Source organism: Poeciliopsis prolifica, unplaced genomic scaffold, assembly GCF_027474105.1.
Source record: "Poeciliopsis prolifica strain line A6 unplaced genomic scaffold, Auburn_PproV2 SCAFFOLD024, whole genome shotgun sequence".
Lineage (NCBI taxonomy): Eukaryota > Metazoa > Chordata > Actinopteri > Cyprinodontiformes > Poeciliidae > Poeciliopsis > Poeciliopsis prolifica.
The window spans coordinates 6,068,278-6,086,557 of record NW_026562399.1 but is presented as its reverse complement, the minus strand read 5'-3'; the positions used below and the strand labels follow the sequence as shown (position 1 = coordinate 6,086,557).

Here is an 18,280-nt window from a genome sequence, read left to right as displayed (position 1 = left end):
TGTAACATGATGTAAACCTTAAAAAAGTTGATTTCACCTAATGCTGTCCCTTTAAGAATTGGCATAATAAACCAAACAGCATTGCATTGTACTCATATCAAACTGGTATTGATGTAGTTTGATTTGTACTTGACTGTTTGATTGGATAAATAGTCAATTTTTCAGCATAAATTGGATATATTTCAATTGTAAAGGGCATTAAAAAGAAATTTGTTGTGAATTGATGCTACATGGCAGTGATATACTTCAGTGGCAGACTGCTGCATTCTAATTGCATAAGGGAACGATTGGACATCATTCCTCATTTCAGCTGTTACGCTCCACAACCATCACTACTCTAGACAAAATCAATAAGTATTTACATCCCTACTGGTATTTGTTGTACTGATTTTAAAAGGATTTCTGCTGGTAATGCACATCTGTTTGCACAGTTTTAATTTATTATTATTTTTGTTAATATATTGTAAATAGTCTGCTGCTTTTTAATGCACACATGCACATTTCTGTACATTGTTAAAAAAAAAGTAGCCTATTCAGTTGCACATTCCTTGGATCAGAGTACATTTCTGATGACTGCACTGGCAAAAAATAAGTAGAAAAACGGATTTTGGTCAAATGAACTATAAAAAAAACAAAAACAAATTACAAATATAAAAAAAAAAACAGAAAGGTAAACAAAATCAGTAAAGTCCTGTTGAGTATGTGACACCTGGGGAAAATACTTCTGCAAGATAAAGTGGACAAAACGCACCATTATTCTATGAAAGAACGAAGCGGCCCGACTTGTTATCTTTGAACTGTTGGCATTCATTTGCACAGGCTCTCTTGCCACCTGCTCCAGGGTCCCTTTCATCAAATACATTTGGCTGTGGATAGGGGAGAGTTGCATAATCAAGGTCAAACAAAGAACAAAAGAGTAAGATTAAGCCTGCAGGTATGGCTGTGTTTAAACTCTAGTGACACAGGTGTGGTCCAACAGGGTGAAAATTAAGCAAATTAATCAGTTTTTTTTAATCCCTCATAATTCTTTCCCAACAGAAAGTATTAGTTCTTCACTTACCAGTTTTTGCAAAGGTGTTCATTGCAAAGGAAGCGGTCACAAAACTTTGCATCAAAATTCTCCATGTCACTTTTCATCATCCATCACTTATGTAAATATTGATCTAGGTTTATTACTGCTGTTAAATTGCTCTGCTACGTCGGTCACAGATGTTGAGAAGGCGACGGTGAAATCTTGTCGGAAATACCACCTGTTGCAAACATAGACAAGGGCAAACCATTGAGGAATATGTGGGAAAACTTTGGGACCAGATAAACTGCTTTAAAACTTCCTTACATAATTTGTTTCCTTCTGGTTTCAGATCGTCGCAATAATTCTAAAATGAAACGAAGATAGCATGAGTTAAAAAAAATATCCCATATTCAAAATATGAGTGTAAAAGTAATTGACCTCTAAACCTAATGGAGCATTTTAAATCCGTGGAGAAATCTTTACTTCCTTTTTAAAATTCTTTGGATTCAGCTATATTAAAAGGATCCTCATGTAGCAAAGCAGCCCCACACATCACTTCTATTTTGTTGTTGGACTGTCATCTCTCTCTTGTTATTTAATTCAACTCTGACCTTAAATACATCAAGTGAGACCAGCATTACATGAGATGTTTTTTTCTTGGTTTGTTTGACACACATATATATATATAGTTGATACCACTAGATCAACTAGATTTAACACAGTTAACTCATGTTTTTTTGTTTTTTTTTTTTAGATGATTGGTTTTGTCTTAATGAATTAAAGCATTATTTGAAAACAACATTCTTTAATTAGTCAGATTACGTTGGTCTAGTGAATAATATGTGCCGGTGTGACAGAAAGCCAAACCATGAAACCCTCTGTAATAGGATAGATGCTGCTTAATGATTGTGGTACAAGGATCAGATGAGTCTCATTACACTAAATCCACTGCAGCTCTGTGGTAAGCTTGGCTCAAGGACATGAAGGGAAAAATGACTAATTGATAATAATAATAATTTTTTTAACTCCCCGTTGAGAGAAAATGTAATGTGGAAAGTTTGAGATCCTAATAAAAATGACGGTTTAGTTTTTGGTGCAGATGCCAAACTAACAACGCAACTCCAACAGTGCAACATAGTGGCGGCAACAACATGCTGTGGGAATGATTTTCTTTGGAAATGAGAACGAAGCTTGTTGAGGAAAAGCAAACATAGAAGAAACCATCTTAATAAAAGTAACACGAGCTTTGAGACAGACGTGGAGATTCAACTTCCAGAAGTTGAACCATTTATCGTCATAAAGACGTTGAACACCTCCAGAACTGAAATGCTGCCTCTGCCCCACCATCAAACTCTGTGATAACTATTGTTAACGCGCCCCTTATTGCGATCCCCAGCAGGAATGAACCCATTCATCAGTGGAGCTCACTTTTAGAAGTTGGAAATGCATTATGGAATCTTTACATGACAAACTTGGATTGAGGCGTAGCTCATAATGGGGTCATTAACGTAACATACTTTGCTGCAGCTCTGTGTGCGGGCGTGTGTTTGTCTTGTGCGCTTGTTTAGTCAGAGACACAGTTCAGCTGTTGAGCACACACAGGAAGTCTCTTTAATGATAATGTTCGCCTCTCCCTTGTGTTAAACCCGCCTTAATGATAATGCCTTCTTCTTCACTTTATACATAACAGGCAGCTTACGCCCCAAACGCCACGACTAATAGTTTAAACCAAGAGGATTTCTGCAAACCTATTTTGATGCCGCACAACCACTTCTGTTGATGTCGTCACACACGGTAACACATTTTATGAGATCCACAGATGCAACATGTCACTCTCAGAAGACAAGATAGATATTTTGCTGATTTTCCTCCTCTTCCCTTTGGCAGCTCCGTGGGTGTATCTGACAGAAGTCTGAGGCACCCAAAGCGTGACGTGCATTGAATTCTGGGAGCTTTTATGAACATTACCTCAGTGTCAACCCAGAACTGGCTTCATCTAAAATCAAGTTCTGTAAAAGTAGAGAACATTCACCATCATCCCACTGTGCAGTGAAAAGAAATTAGATGTCCTGGGCACTGCAGGCTCTTCTGGTGAGCTCTGCCCGTCCATCCTGTCTTCCTGCATTAAAGAACAATCAGAAACTCCCAGCATCCTGAAAAAAATGCACCATTATGTCCAAAATGTCTTGAAAATTGCTTCTTTTGTCAATCGCTTTCTGAAGACTTTCTCAAATGAAATGCTCTAACAGGCTTGAAAGCCTTCCAATATGGCTGGATAAAAATAAAATAAAATTCTCTATAACAATACAAAACACTCATTTCCAGTTTTCTCCAATACTTGATGGCAGGTCTTTCCACCAAGGTTGGAACAACCATTTATTAAGTTTGGGGCAAGTCCTTTTTTTTTTTTTTTACACAAGGTCAGTTTGTTTTGGTTATTGTCATTAGTTTAATGAATTAAACCATCTGCACACATCAACGATTACATGCTGGAGAACAAAAGGATTCTCGAGTTTTACTATAGAGCGTGGACTTCGGTGACTGAAACAGTCTTGCTTCAAATAATAACAGTGATAAAAAGCTCTAGAGACGTTTAGGAAGCTGGAATGTTCTCGTCTAACTTGACACAACTTGGGGTACAGAGGGAGACGCCGATTCCCAGTGATTTTTAAAGTGTGCATCAGAGGCTTGCCACCTCGTTCATCAAAGTTACTCAAAGAGGTTCCCTGAGCATTTGGGATAAAACATTTGCTTTAGAAATGCAACTGACGGGGCTTCAGACATGCAGGGGCAGATCAAAGATCTCTCTGTAACACTGGAATCACAGTTTTTCAATGTCTGATGTCCAGGGTGTGCGCAACCTTAAATGTTTGTAGCTGAAATAGGATTTCTTTCATGTAACCTTCCCAACCTCCACTTCCTGTTCCAAAACCTCCCCCACCATCTTGGCTCGTGGGAGGCATGATAAGCATATTGCCGTACCTCTACATACTGTTATGTTTTGTTTGGCATGTGCATTTTTTTAAGGCTTCATGAAAAAAACAAAACAAAAAAAAAAAACTTACTTGATATAAAATGGACCAGGAGTAGCTAAAGGAATAGAAGAGATGAGATAGTGAAACAGTGGAAGCCGAACAAAAGCTCTTGAAACCTAAAAGGAGAAGAATGCTGACAATGATTGAATAAAAATTCATTGAAAAACTAAATCCAGCTGTCTTTAACATTAACAGCAATGATAAAAATTGCTAAATGAGTATAGCAAGACCTACGGAGCATAAATTACCCACAAGAAAATGATCAAATACAAACAAAACAACCAAAACAACCCAACAGCACGGAAACATGACGCATGCGTGTGATTTGGACTAACTGAATTTGCACTTCTTGTCCTCTTTAAAGCTGCCCCAACTTCAGTCTTTACTAATTTCCCTCACTGTGTGATTCAGTTTATCTGCACCATCTGTCCTCCTCTCTCTAATGCTCCTCATTCATCACATCCTCAAAGTTCTCTTTCCTCACTCTCAACAGAGTTTCTTCATTCATCAACACATTCCCCTTTCAATCTTGCGGCACCCCAACCTGCTTCACACCCCGCCTGCCTCTACTCTCTCCAGCAGACCGCAAAAATTTTAAAAGACTCACCAGCGGGTATTGTGTCGACGGTGGCTGTGCTTCAAATCTTAAATGGCCACTGTTATTTAAACGAGTGTTGTCAGAAGAACTGCCCTTCATTGTTCAATCTGATGGCATTTATATATTTCTAATGTCTAGTTTTGTTATTTCTGTCCACCTGCGTTGTCAGTCATGACTTGTGCCGTTCTTGGTCATCCTTGTCGAAGTGGTTTTGATCACATCGTGTTTTCCATGTGGTTAAATAAATGTTTCATAACAAGGTCAGCACACATCATTTTCATCTTCCTTACTAACTTTCTTATACAACTCGCCAGACTTTTCTTTTGCCCTGTGTCTAACTTCACAATATTATTGGCTACTTTTTGCTTTTTTTTATTCTTGTCTGTCTGACTGTTCCACTTTTTCTTTGCTGCCTTCTTCCTCTGAATGCTTTCTGGTTGTCCTCATACTTACCAATTCACATTTAAATGTAATTACATGAGATTATAGCCAAGTGGCTAATATCCATCTCTAGTCCCATTGGTACGTTGATGTATATGATGTTTAACAACAATAAGAAAAAAAAAAGCTATTCATAAAAGGGGTTGTTTTCTGCTCTAAAGCAGTTGTTTGCCACTGCAACAGTTCGATAACTTTGGTTTTGTTATACTCTCCCCTGCTACTACTTATCAATCCCTTGCCTCTTGCAGGGCAACAAAGGAAATAATCACCCTGCTTGGGCTTCCACTCTTGCCCTTTCTTCCTCCCACTTCTTACAACATTTTTGGACAACCAACATTTTCATCTTCTAAGCAAAATCTCCACTCCGTTCCTCTTATTTATCTGTTGCTTTGGTAAAACACTTTGAAGCCCTACTCCCTTCATCTGGTCTTCTGGACACATACAATATCTATGTCTGCCAACACTCTCTCTCTCTATCTCTCTACCTGTCACTGTCCCTGCATTCAAAGTCCCAACTCTGACCTCTACACTCCTGTTCTTCCTGGTTTGGCACCCAAACAGCTCTAGTGTTTGTTTCTCACATTAGCGAAGTGCCAGCCGATCTGAGCAGGGCGAGTCCTTGCTGATGACCCTTCTGTGTGGTATTACCTCACTGGGGCATTCACACACAATGTGTAACTTCCATCACCTTCACAATAAGAGCCATAGACTTTTCATGTGCATTGGTCTGCACTGACAGACTTACTTTTAACAATTTCTTGTGTTGATAAAGTTAGGTACCCCATTGCAACCGGTGGGGGAAAAAGTTTCTCTGAGCATCTCTGATTGCTATTTAAAAAAAACAACAAAATATTGTACAAAAAGTACTTCCTTCAGGAGAAAAAAAACCCCCCAAAACAAATCAGTGTATAGCGCTTGCATTAATCCGTCCATTCTGCTCTGTTTTAGGGGCAAAAACAAAAGAAGGGTTTGAGTCAAAGCAGCCAGCAAAATAAGAGGACACAAAATAAAACAGAGCTGGGACTGTTCTTGAGAGTACGGCAGAACCGTCAGCCAATCTGAGTTGAGCACAGGCTGCCCTCCCCCTACTCTGCCCTGAATCCTGCAGAATGCTGGTCCCTCTGTGTGCTGTAGTTCGGAGCAAAGAGGGAGCCTGAGCACCTCGTGAGGAATCGTCTGTTTCTCCGCAGCTGCGACTTGCGCTGGATTGCATAAATCTTCACTCGCCTCCAAGTGGGGATGAGACGCTGTGCGCACTGACAGCTAGAGAATAGGCTGTGAGACAAAAAAAGAAAAGTGGGCAGACATCTAAAAGCCCCACTGTGGCGAAGATACAGAAAGAGCCTCTTTAAAACAAACGGGCAGATCACAATCAGCACTGTTTGGGAAGCATGTGTAATTCAGCATGTTTCATCATCCTGTCCTGGGTGTTTGCTGTCCTTGTGTTTCCAGGTAAGACCTCTTCTTTTTCTTCCTGCTCTTTGTATGTGTTTACATCCCTCCCCTTCTCTCTCGATATCCAGCTTCTTTAGATGCACAGAGAAGTGCACTGTTGATGTATGGCTTCATGATCTCTACACCCTGTCCATAAGTCTTGTGTCACTGGTATTTGTGAGACTTCTCCTCGGAAAGTTCGAAAACAAAAGTTGACTCTTAAGTTTGCCGAAACGGGCAGTGTTGGCCGAGTTGTCTAATGGATTCTATTTCAGTACTAAGAAAAAGTTTTCTCTGCCTCATCCTCTGCTTTTTTTGTTTGTTTTTTAGTCTTTATGAAGATGACAGTTGGTGCTGGTACCAAGGGTCTGAGGCGAGAATGAAACAGTGCAGCGCAGTGCAGTGCAGCGCAGTGCAGCTCACTAACACCAATGAATATGAAAATAATTGTCCCACTGAAAAAGCAAGGAAACAAAATTCCCAGATCAGTAAATCTTCAAAAATGTTTCAAATAAAAAATGTTCACTCAACGTCTTACCAACCAAAACATTTGTTGTTTTTTTCCCCTGAAAGGTGCTTATGCTATATCACCTCACAACACGCCAAGATTGGACAAATTTTATTTAAAAAAAAAATTGCAGTTGTGTTTTTCGAGTGAACACTTGAACACATTCGTAAAAATACTAATTCAAGCTGATGTAACATGAGCCCAAGATTTGCATGTTTTTTGCTCTGATGCTTCAAATTGGTCGTTTTATTGGAATCATGAACAAATATCATTCACAGGACTTTATGTATGTTTGTGAGCTGTCGCGCAAAAACCGCACACAATTTTCTTGTGAAAACGAGTCACTAAGCAGTTGCGTGCTCTGACAGCGCCCTTACAGTGGATGAAGATCCGGTAAAGCTCTCTTAGCCTACAGAACCTTTTAGAACAGTACTAGCTTGCAGTGAGCCTGGTAACATAAAGATGCTTCTGTGCTGTTAATGCTTGACATTTTTACCTACTATTTTAAGCCTACCCAAGATAGTCATCCACACCTTTTAGACAGTTTTGCATGTCATCAGTATCTCCTTATGATGGTCTAAAGTTAAACATGGAAAAAATATTGCTTCTTTTTTTTTGCTTTTCAATAGCAGGACAAAAATGCATTTAAATTTAGAGGTTTAGTTGCAGGAGAAAGAGAAAAGCTCCATCCTGACTGTGACATCTTCATGTTGTAAGGAGAGATTGGATCACTTTACAAAACAAATTGGCATCCCAAGGAAAGAAACTGTAGGAAGACATGAAAGGAGTTTTTTTTCCCCCCTTCTATTGGTAAAATATCGGTTCAATACAAATGACTTTAATTATACCACCAAATTAGTTTCACAGAAGCTTGAGGACAACAAAGACCTTGCTTAGGAGAAGCCATCGAAGCTCTGATTGTCCCACGAAGCATTTATGGACTGAACTGAAAAGATGTGTGTGAGTAGGAAAACCTACAAACTGAACTGAGTTCCACCGTCTCCGTCGTGGTTTGAAGCTTGCGAGAAAATGCCTAAAACATTCATCCCAAGTCTTTCGAGGCAAACTCTACCAAACACTAAGGAAACGCGTTAACATCTCAATCTGAAGAAAGTTAATCAATGCTAGAGTTTGGTAAATCAATAATTCTGACATAAAACAGGAAACTGTTAGACTGAATGACAGACAGCAAAAACAAAACTGTGTGTCTGCAATAAATATGTAGCCTTAGCTACAGCATGTGCATAATGATTGCACTAGATCGCTTGCTGCAACCTGGAGTAACTGCATAATGCTAGTCTGGCACAATTGTCATGGCTAGGTAGTAGCATGCGCTTCAGGCTAATTTTGCCAAGCCTGCTTCAAAGCAGAATCTTTTCCTTGTCTTGGACATGTGGCCACTGCTCTGCCTGAATTATACAGGACTGTGCTACGCTGCTACCATGATAATAAACCACCATGACTTTCCTACGTCCTGCTCAAAATGTCTTAATGAACTTTCACTTCTGTCATGCACCAAGGACCCCAATGTTTCTCAATACAACCCCACAGATCATCTATGTTGTGTTTAGTTTTTTTGTTGGTTTTTTCATACCGGCTCTTTAATGTAAAATTCGACAAACAGATGTTTACAAAATACAAGCACATCTCAAAAGAATTCAGATATCACTTTCTATTTTTGTCAGTCATAGAAAGTCACACATATGTTACTCAGGTACTTTTAATTGTTATTATGGCTAACATAATAATAATTATTATGTTAGCCATAACATAAAAAGGAGACCCCCAGAATCGAGTGTCTCAGAAAATGTTGCAAATCACATTAAATCAATAAAAAAAGGATTTTCTAAACAGAAACGTCAGGCTTCTGAAAAGTAAGTCTGGACACTCGATATTTGGTCAGAGCTCTTTTTGTGTGAATTACTGCATTAATGCGGCCTATAGTTCCGTGTGGGTGTACTGGAAATCTGGGTTGCTTTGACAGCGACCTCCAGGTCATCTGTGTTGCTGGGTCTGGTGTCTCTAATCTTCCTCTTGACGACACTCCATTGATTTTTCTATGGTTGGGGGATTTTGCTGGCCAATCAAGAACAGGAATAACATGAGCCAAGGCGTCAAGTCCTGCTAGAAAATGAAATCAGCATCTCCAGAGCTGCATTGACTGTGGAATTTGATAAAGACAGTGAGTCAACACCAAGAGATGACACAGCACCCCCAAATCAGTACTTTGTGGAAACTTCACAGTCTTCAAGCAGAGAGGATTCTGTTTCTCTCCAGACTCTGGGATCTTGATTTCCACATGAAACGCAGAATTGTCTTTCATCTGAAAACAGGAATCTGGACTGTTGAGCAGCACTCTGGTCTCTAGTACAGGAATGACTAAACAGGAGGAATGGAACATCTGAGGTGATGTTGGCTCAGGGTTGACGGGTCAAATCCCAGTCAGGAGGTTTCTGTCAGTCTGTCCCAGGCCTGCTGTCGATAGACTGTCTCTTTCCACTGCCTGGCGAATCTATATAAAATTAATTTTACTTCTGAGATGAGATTAACCTTTTTTCATCATATTCAAATTTTTTGAGCTGCACCTGTTTTAGTGATAACTAAAATACTTGCGTTCTGATGTTTGTGGTATTTCATACTTAGACCATTGTCTTTCTTGTGTCTTTTCTAATTGTCTGATGTGAATCCAGTGTTTCAGTCAGAGCGGTGAGATCACTGATTCCACACTTCAAGGTTGGTGTAAGTTAAAGCATTTGGGATTCTGGAAAGAATGGAAGGATTCTTTCAGCGAACGTCAGAAACTTCAGGGCTTATTGAGTCTCTGACTCTGATGTTGCTTCTTCAACAGATGAAGGCGACAAAAATTTCACTCTTTTCCACAGGCGCTTATAGACAATATTCAACATGGTGCTGTACTGAAAGCTCTGAACTTCCTCAGAAAGGATATTTCTGTCATTTGTAATGCGTGACATTGAGGAGCTCTTAGAAAAAGTGCCTGATTGCAGTAATGGAGATAGCGTGATGATGAGATTCGTATGTCTGTTTTTTATTCATTTATTTAATTTCTTCAAGAACCCAAACATAGCAGACATTAGGAAACTTTTTGTGGGCGTCTTGTGTCCTAATACAATAATTATTTAAACAATTAATGATCTTCATTGTAGCCCTAAACATGATGCTTCGCCTGTGCAATCTAGATTTTTCATCAACATTGTAATGAGCAAGAAGACCGGAAATCTGGCTGTGGGAGAAATTGAGTCAAAACGAAACAAGACAAAAAAAAAAAAAACATTGGAAATGATTTTCTTCAAGGTACAGAAGAGAAACAGAAAACAGACAGTGCAGTGAGCAACAGATTCCTTACTGTTGGACTGAGAAACAGCTCAGCAGCAATAACACAAAGATCAATAGTCTCTAGGGGACAGGGGTTAAGGTGACACCACCTACTTCTCAGAAAACCCTGGAAGCTCGGTGGTCCTACCAAACCAGACAGATGGTAATGGTTAGGTAAATGTTCATATTTATAATATCGATAAAAACTATTTGCACATCTGCTCATCATTGCGGCTGTGTCGTAGTTTGGGCCTGCATGGTATTTCTTTTATGTTTTGACCTTGAACTTGACGTTAAAAAAATTGTGGACCATGTCATTTCTACAGCAGTAGAAATGGTTTTGTCCAGAATACGGGGCATGAAGATGTAACAGTGGTTGGATGTTGAAACCTGTTAGCACATTAGGGCAACCACAACCATCGTCGCCCTACACCGTGTCGTAAAGAATCCTCCCTACATGCCAAGAAGTCATAGAGCTCTACCAGTCAGCCTCACTGGAATTTAAAATATGTCCTCCATCAAGCTGTCAAGTGTGATTAACCATTCTGGGTGAACCATTCGCGACTATCCCCCCACCAGGAACCTTCGGGTGGAGTTCTGTGGAGGTAGTACCAGGCATGCCAACATGATTGATTACTCTTCAGTGTTTCTATTCAGTTGCAATGGTTTCTATGTGAGAGTAAAACTGCCACCAAGGCAACAGAAAAAATTGAGCTTTATCATGTTATTATATAAAAACTTTATAGCAATAAGAATTTGTTTCTGTTTGTACAACATAGTATCATGTTACTAGAATGACAATGAAGACATTGTTAGCCAAACAAGCTTCATATTTAGAATGTAAAACATAAATCTTTTCTTTTTATTCACGTTCCCAACAGTTTTGTTTGTCAAGATGCCACAATAATTTGCTCAACACTGTATGATTCTAGATATCTGTAATTGTCTAGCAGTGCCACTTCAATCAGATCGGACTCATTCTTCCTCCATTAATTCTAAGTTCTTTCTCGGCGTACGCATGATTCTGGCAACGTCGTCCAAGCCGCTGGGTAACGGAAAAAAAATCTCTGCGTGGCTCATTCCGAGCATGAACTGGAATTAAATCAGCTCGTTTGGACGAGACATTTTCTCTGTTCACGTTGTCTCACGTTCGCACGCGCCCTGGCCATGTTTTACTTTCACACCTGGTGCCTTGCCTGCAGTTCGTCTCTCTTCTACTGACTGAGCAATTGCCGCATACCTGCTGGTGCTGGGTGCGAGCCACCTGGAAAACATGAGGTGTTGTACTTTGGTGACAAGGTCATTCACCTTCTTTGTGCACTTGGTCGGTGTTTGAGGTGCTGTATACAAATACTGTAAAATCCAAATATTCATTTTTTCTTAGAAGTTATATATTGATCTATTCATCTTGCTCAGACTATTGGTAGAAAAACTACTCAAATAACAGCAGAGGTGCAAGAGGTTTAAGTTAAAATGCATGCAATTGACTTTGAATGTGTCTGCCTGTAAGTTTGCCTGTAAGTTTGCCTAAAGTTACGCGTATACTGTACTTCTTGGCATAAACTGGGTCTGCTTTGTGTTGTATAGAAGATGTTTGTTTTGAATTGGAACTATATAAATAGAATTTAACTGAATGGGAGAAGGTGTTTTGTGTTCAAATAAAAGGATGATAGTGCCTGTGTTAGTTGCCAAACTGTAGGAAGAGTAGTTGTTTTGCGATATATAAGTTGTGAGTTTGATTCTAGCTCACTTATGCCAAAAGTTGATGTGCCCTGGGACAAGGCACTTGACTCTAAATTAGTTACTCATCTGTGTGTCGGTGTACGAATCTGTGCATATTTGTGAGTGCAACCGGCTGAATGTGACTCGAGTGTAAAGTGCTTTGAGTGGTCGGTATGTCTAGAAAAGTGCTTCATAAATTTAGCATAGCTTTACCTTATGTAAGCTAGGAACATTACTGAATGTTCTTAACAAATTTAAAATTGATTAACTTGTGCTAACCAATACGGAAGTAAATAAAAAGATACAAATCAGCTTTGACTAAAGGAAATCTCAATATTCTGTGGCATGCAGACAGAGGTCAGCGCATTTTATTCCAGGCCAACATAAAACAGCTGTTTTATATCTGAGTAATCTGAAAAGCACACATTTGTATCAAGTCTACAGATTGAAATCTTTCTTTACAAAATGTGCAAGCTTAGTCAGGTGGATGGAGAACTTCTGTGAACATCATTTGCCAAGTGCTAACACACATATGACGCACAGGAGTTTGACTAGGCCATCCCAACATGTGAATATGCTTCGATGTAAACCATTCGGTTGCAGCTTTGGGTGTGTGATTACAGTTATTGTGTTTGTGGAAGACGAACCGTCCACCTCAGCCTCAAGTCTCTTGCAGTCTCCCATCCACTCTGACAGCCCTTTTTTTGTCCCTGATGAAACCATATGGGGACTGAATTTCAATCATTTCCAAACAATTTCTAGCAGTTAAAATTTTTTTAAAGACATTTTTTTCCTTTTCCTTCGCGTTGCTCCGTCACATATGATGCTTATAATATGAAAGGTAATAATACACCCATAGTGTAAGAAAATGTGACAAAAATTCAAAGGGTGTGAAAACCTTTTGGTGGAAAGTAGCTTCACTTACAAGGATGATTTAAATGACTGAACTATTTCTCTCTTTTTTTGATGACATTCCTATGAAGGCTGAACGCTAAAGATTATTGAACCTGAGATTTTCTTTATTTTAATGGAAATTCCATAAATGTCAAATACACTCACTAAAGTAAAGAGCAGAATTAGTTTTTCAAATGATTCGGTGTGCTTTTATGGTGAGAGACTTTTTTCTGTTTGGACTGTGAAAGAAGGGCACACTTGAAATGGGAACCTTAACTTCCATTGTTGCCATTTCCATTAGTGTCAGAGAAGTGTAATTGAAGTATTTTTGATAAGCAGAAGTCCTCATTTTGCAAAATAAAAAAAATAAAAAGAAAATGCTGAGAAGTGTGCATATTTTGACACCGTTTCATTCTTACCTTGTAAGAACTCCTCGTTTCAGCAGAACATCAAAGAGAATGGCTCTGTTGGCTCGTGATTTCATTTAGTGCCAATAAGAAGAACAATTATCTTTTTGCTGAGCAGTAGAAGAAGAGAAATGCTAATGAATAGAGCAGAGTGTGGCTCAGTTTCAGTTGTGAAAAATGACTGAGTTTAATTGAATGAAAATATATTTTTTTTTAAATAAAAGCAACCTCATAATTAAGGACAGCAGATGTAGAAAAAAAAATCTACTGGAAACAAATGAATTTTGTTTTTGTCTAAACCTTGCCAAATATTTGGCCTTTTTTTAAAAAAAAAAACTTGACTTAATTCATGCTTGTAATTACGATAATAGTGTTTTTTAGTAAATAGCATTTGATACAAATATATATATATATATAAATATATTTCTGTTGTCTCCACTGCTTTGCACTCTGTTTTGTCATGAGTGATGCTGGCTAAAGTGATCATTCACTCGGATGATGATTACTGAAAATCACAAGCTTGCACGACACTGAAACATATTTAATTGTGTTTTACTATAGAAATCAAAATGTAAAATAAGCAAAATGAAAACTGTTTTTCTAACGCTGCAGTCCAAGCAGCCTGTCTTTTCTGCCATTCTCTTCAGCTTACTTGGAAATTGTAACATCTCTGCCTCTCTTGCTTGTTCAGCAGGGAATACTGAGGCCAGGTTTTAATGCTGAGTTTGGACGCTGTAAGGAGAAATTGCTTTTTAGTAAAGAATTTAACATACCAAAAATACAGTGAAATATTTTATATGTTTGGGGGCCAGAACAGAAAGCCTGGTTTTGCCTTCATCGGGAATAACACTGATGAAGTCCCACAAATCAGCCTTTTTTTTATCAGCACGATCTGATCAAATTAATTATTTATTTAACTTCTTCTTTTTTTTTTTTTTAAACATCTGTGACGCCCCAAAATATGAATTGCTCTAATTGCACCAAAAGGGTGGAAGTGACTCAAAGGGGTTTGACACAAATTCAACCTACATTTTTCAGATTAGTTTAACAAAAAGCAGTATTGTGCTGCTTTGTCTTAAGTCGACATGCATTATGCTTGTGATTTTAACATTGGAAAAAATGTCAAAGAGGCATTTGGTAGGGCACTGTAACACAAAATAAGATAAATAGGCCTCTGTGAGGAAGGCTGTTTATCTGTTGAATACATGTCACAAAATAATTCTGAAACTACTATTAAATAACTATTTTAATGACACATAATCAACTGTTAATTCCAGACACTGGAGTTATTGTTCCCAGTGAGTCCAGGGTCTGAAAGCTGGAGTCACTGTCGGAGACTGTAACACATAGTGGGAAGACTGGACAGAGGCTAACATTCATCACAAGTCCTCCATTTCTATAAACATGCTGTACTTCAACCCCCAGTGAACTTTTGTGACTAAATGAGAGTTTCAGACTTACAGCCATTGTTATTGAATAAGCAAACCACTGACGTGAACAAACAATGAAGCGTAGTGTTATAGGGCTGCTGCAAGGGATTGCAAAGCCCAAATCCAATTGGCTCTGAAGCCATTGCAAAAACAGCATTGCTCTGTCCCGGCTGTGTTGTCGGTTTATGTTCAGATTAAAACTGTCCTTCATTTAATGATTTACCAGTTGAACAGTAAATCAAACTGATTTATGGCAGCAAACCGTCACAATGGTGTGACGGCGATGCACCAGCTTTGCCGAGGGTCAGAGAGAGGTTAATTTGACCTTCAACGTAATTTCATAAGCAGTGATAACTGACACCATTATCTTATCTGGCTGTTCAATTCAAGAGGAACAGCTTCCAATAAGGGAACTGAAATAATCCCAAATGAAGCCACAATGCAGAAACAGTGTGGAAAAACTAATTCCTCCCATAAATCAATAGCTTGTAAAACTGCCATCAGGTGCAATAACTTGAACTAATTGTCTTCTGAATGACCTCATCAGTTTCTCACACCTTTGTTGAGATTTCAACCTTCTCTCTTTGTGAAGTTACTTCTGCTATCTAGGTTTTCATTAATTCTTTTGGCTGCGGCTCTGTTTGGGTCCAGCCAAGGCAGTTCAATCAGATTAAAGAGTGCACTTTGAATGCAGCTTCGTCCTGTTGTTTCTCAGCCATTTGTGGTAGATTTGTTGCTCCAATAGAGAATGAGGCTCTTGTTAAATGGCTCTATTGGGACAAGTTGGAGTTGTAGGACACTAGAACTCAGATTTAACGTGGGAATACTCTGGTCTACAGAAAAGGTTATGGTTAACTCGTTCTCATATCTGGACCAAATTTTTGATTTTCACCTATTGCGAAACCATGGGCCAATTCTCTCTTTTTTTATTTTTTTTAGCTTGTACTAATATAATTGGCAATCAGAACTAATAAAACCAAGCTAAATCAAAAAAACACTCACTATTGACCTTGTGATGAACTGTTACATATCCTCCGTTATCAGTGGCCATGCTAACTAGCTTAAGCCTTCATGGCAGACTACGTTGTAGTGATTCAGCTGCAGCATAGCAGAGGGAAAGGAGGAGGGTGTGAGCAGCACATACACGAGGATGAATGACAGTGTTAGACCCTCCTCCTGACTCTGATTGGTTGTTTCAGACTGAGCGGTGTATTTCTGCAGATGGCAACAGGAGCAATGGGAGAAGTAAGAACGGCTTATTGTTTTTCTTGTTTTGTTTTTTGGTTTTTTTTTCTGGATTTTCTGTCTCATATTATACTATCACACCTTGGTAACAGTTTCAGACATGCACACGCACACACACACACACACCCCCACACACACCCACACGCGCACACACACACACACACACCCCCCCACACACGCACACACACACACACGCACACACACACACACACACACATAAAAATATATAAATTCAAAAGCTTCAGACTGCAAGTTTAATGGCCTGTTCTGACTTCATCATTGTTGTTGTTTTTACTCCTTGTCATTTAACCAACCACTGAATCCTGTAGAGGAGAAAACTGTCAATAAGTCTGACTTTATCAATATCATGATCAGTTAATCAATGTAGACTGCTACTTACTGACGTGATTCCTCCGGAATCAACGTGAAATCTGGAATCTTTCTGACATCTAAATCAATGTCCAACATAATGGTGCTGTCTGGGAAATGTTTTGCTTTTTTTTTTTTTTTTGTGCGTGAATGTTTGTTCTGTTTTGCTCAGTGTAAAAATCTACAGGGGATGTATTTATGTGATCAGCCATAGGAATACAGTGAAAGTAGCATGTATCTTTCTCCAGCTGCTGATTCTTACATTCTTGAGAAATGTATCTAAAATTAGGATGTCTTTGTAGCCTCCAGTTTCTTAGGAGGCATTTAGTCTCGCCATTTACTGCTACCAGAAATTTCTCTTCACATAGACGTCAAGAGAAATGCATCATACAACAGGGAGCTTGAATGAATCCACTGTTACTTTGTATGAAGCAAAAGTATGGAAGATACTCAGAAATCTGAAAATTAGTAGCAAAGCTATTAGGGAAAACTAAATGGAGTGTGTATTCAAGGGTAAAAATAAAGCGCAGACAGAAAAAAAAAGTTTGTGAGAGGAAGTAAAAGAGTAGTTTTAAAAATGCTTAATAGATGTGGCCTAAAAAGTGCAAAAATAAATTTTCTTGTGTACTTTTAGTGCTGAAACTTATGTTGTATCTCCAGGTGCTGCATATATCTGTTTGCCTCATATTTTTTTGTTAGGTCATTGTGCTCTATTCCCTATTTTGATTTTTGAACAATAACGTCACAGTCTTTGTGCAGAACTGCTTAACAGGGTCATAAATTCTCAGCTAAATTAATCCACCATACATTTTGATTTGTCACATCAATGTTGTAGTGCAGATTCTAGGCAACTAGAAGATGAGTCAAAATGTTCACTTGTTAGGTTTCTTAACCCACATCATTTCTTACACCATCCTCCAGCATCACTCACTCTTCGGAGTGAGTGATGAAATGTTACTTTTATTTGAAATCTACACATATCAGTGGGAAATGTGTTCGTTTCTCTTCAACCGTTTAGTAGTATTCTTATGTTCGGCGGGTCGTCTTGTTTGGAATTGGATAATTACATGATGGGGAATTATCTTTCAATGAAAAGATTGGACTCTGGACCAGTGGAAAAAGCAAATTAAGCCTCGTAGTGATGGGCACATCAGAAGAGAGGCAAAAGAAGTGATGCAGCATCGGGAACAGCACCATGAGTTCGGGTTTCTAGAGTGGATCAGGTCCAGGCTCAGCCAAGGAGGGATGTTACCTGACAGCCTGATTTTACTCATTGACCAAATTATTCCATCAACAGATATATTCCAAGATAACAAATCCAGTATACACTGGACTCATTAAAGAGTGGTTCTGGAACTATTTGACATTACTTTCTGGACCTTTGCCTGTTGAAAATCGTTTGAGTTTGCTGGAAAAGGATTTGGGTTCGGTGCTGATTTTTTCTATTGGCCAGGCAATAAACAGACTGACAGATGGTGACAATTAACTGAATCTCCTTATTTATTGCAAAAACGCACTGCAGGCATCGTCTAACTAGCTGACTGAATTGAAATCAGCCGACCAAGTCCGAGCAGAGAACATTTGTGCATCCCTCACAACAGCTGCTGCAAATTCACGTCATGCCTGACCATCACCCCCAAATCCACCTGTGAGCTCTGGTATTGTGCGGTTTCTCTCGAGGACAACATATTGATCTCGACACATGCTTTGGTTTCAAATTATTCTTCACTAGGGAAAATCAAACCACAACTTTCACACAGAAGTGGAATTTATGTGTTTTTATTTGAGTTTCAGTGCTGAAAAATAAAAGCACTTAAACATTTCTTCAGTTCTTTATTGTATTTTTGTGTCA

The 18,280-nt window shown here is 38.8% G+C and overlaps 1 protein-coding gene across 1 annotated transcript in view; it reads left to right on the top strand.

Annotated features, from left to right (window-relative positions):
* The first annotated feature begins 6,233 nt into the window (after window positions 1-6,233).
* Window positions 6,234-18,280, top strand: part of opcml (opioid binding protein/cell adhesion molecule-like) — a 242,748-nt gene continuing 230,701 nt past the window's right edge. Inside the window, exon 1 of the mRNA XM_055046649.1 lies at window positions 6,234-6,538. Coding sequence (XP_054902624.1) covers window positions 6,478-6,538 — 61 coding nt within the window. The 5' untranslated portion in view covers window positions 6,234-6,477. The remainder of the gene's footprint in view (window positions 6,539-18,280) is intronic.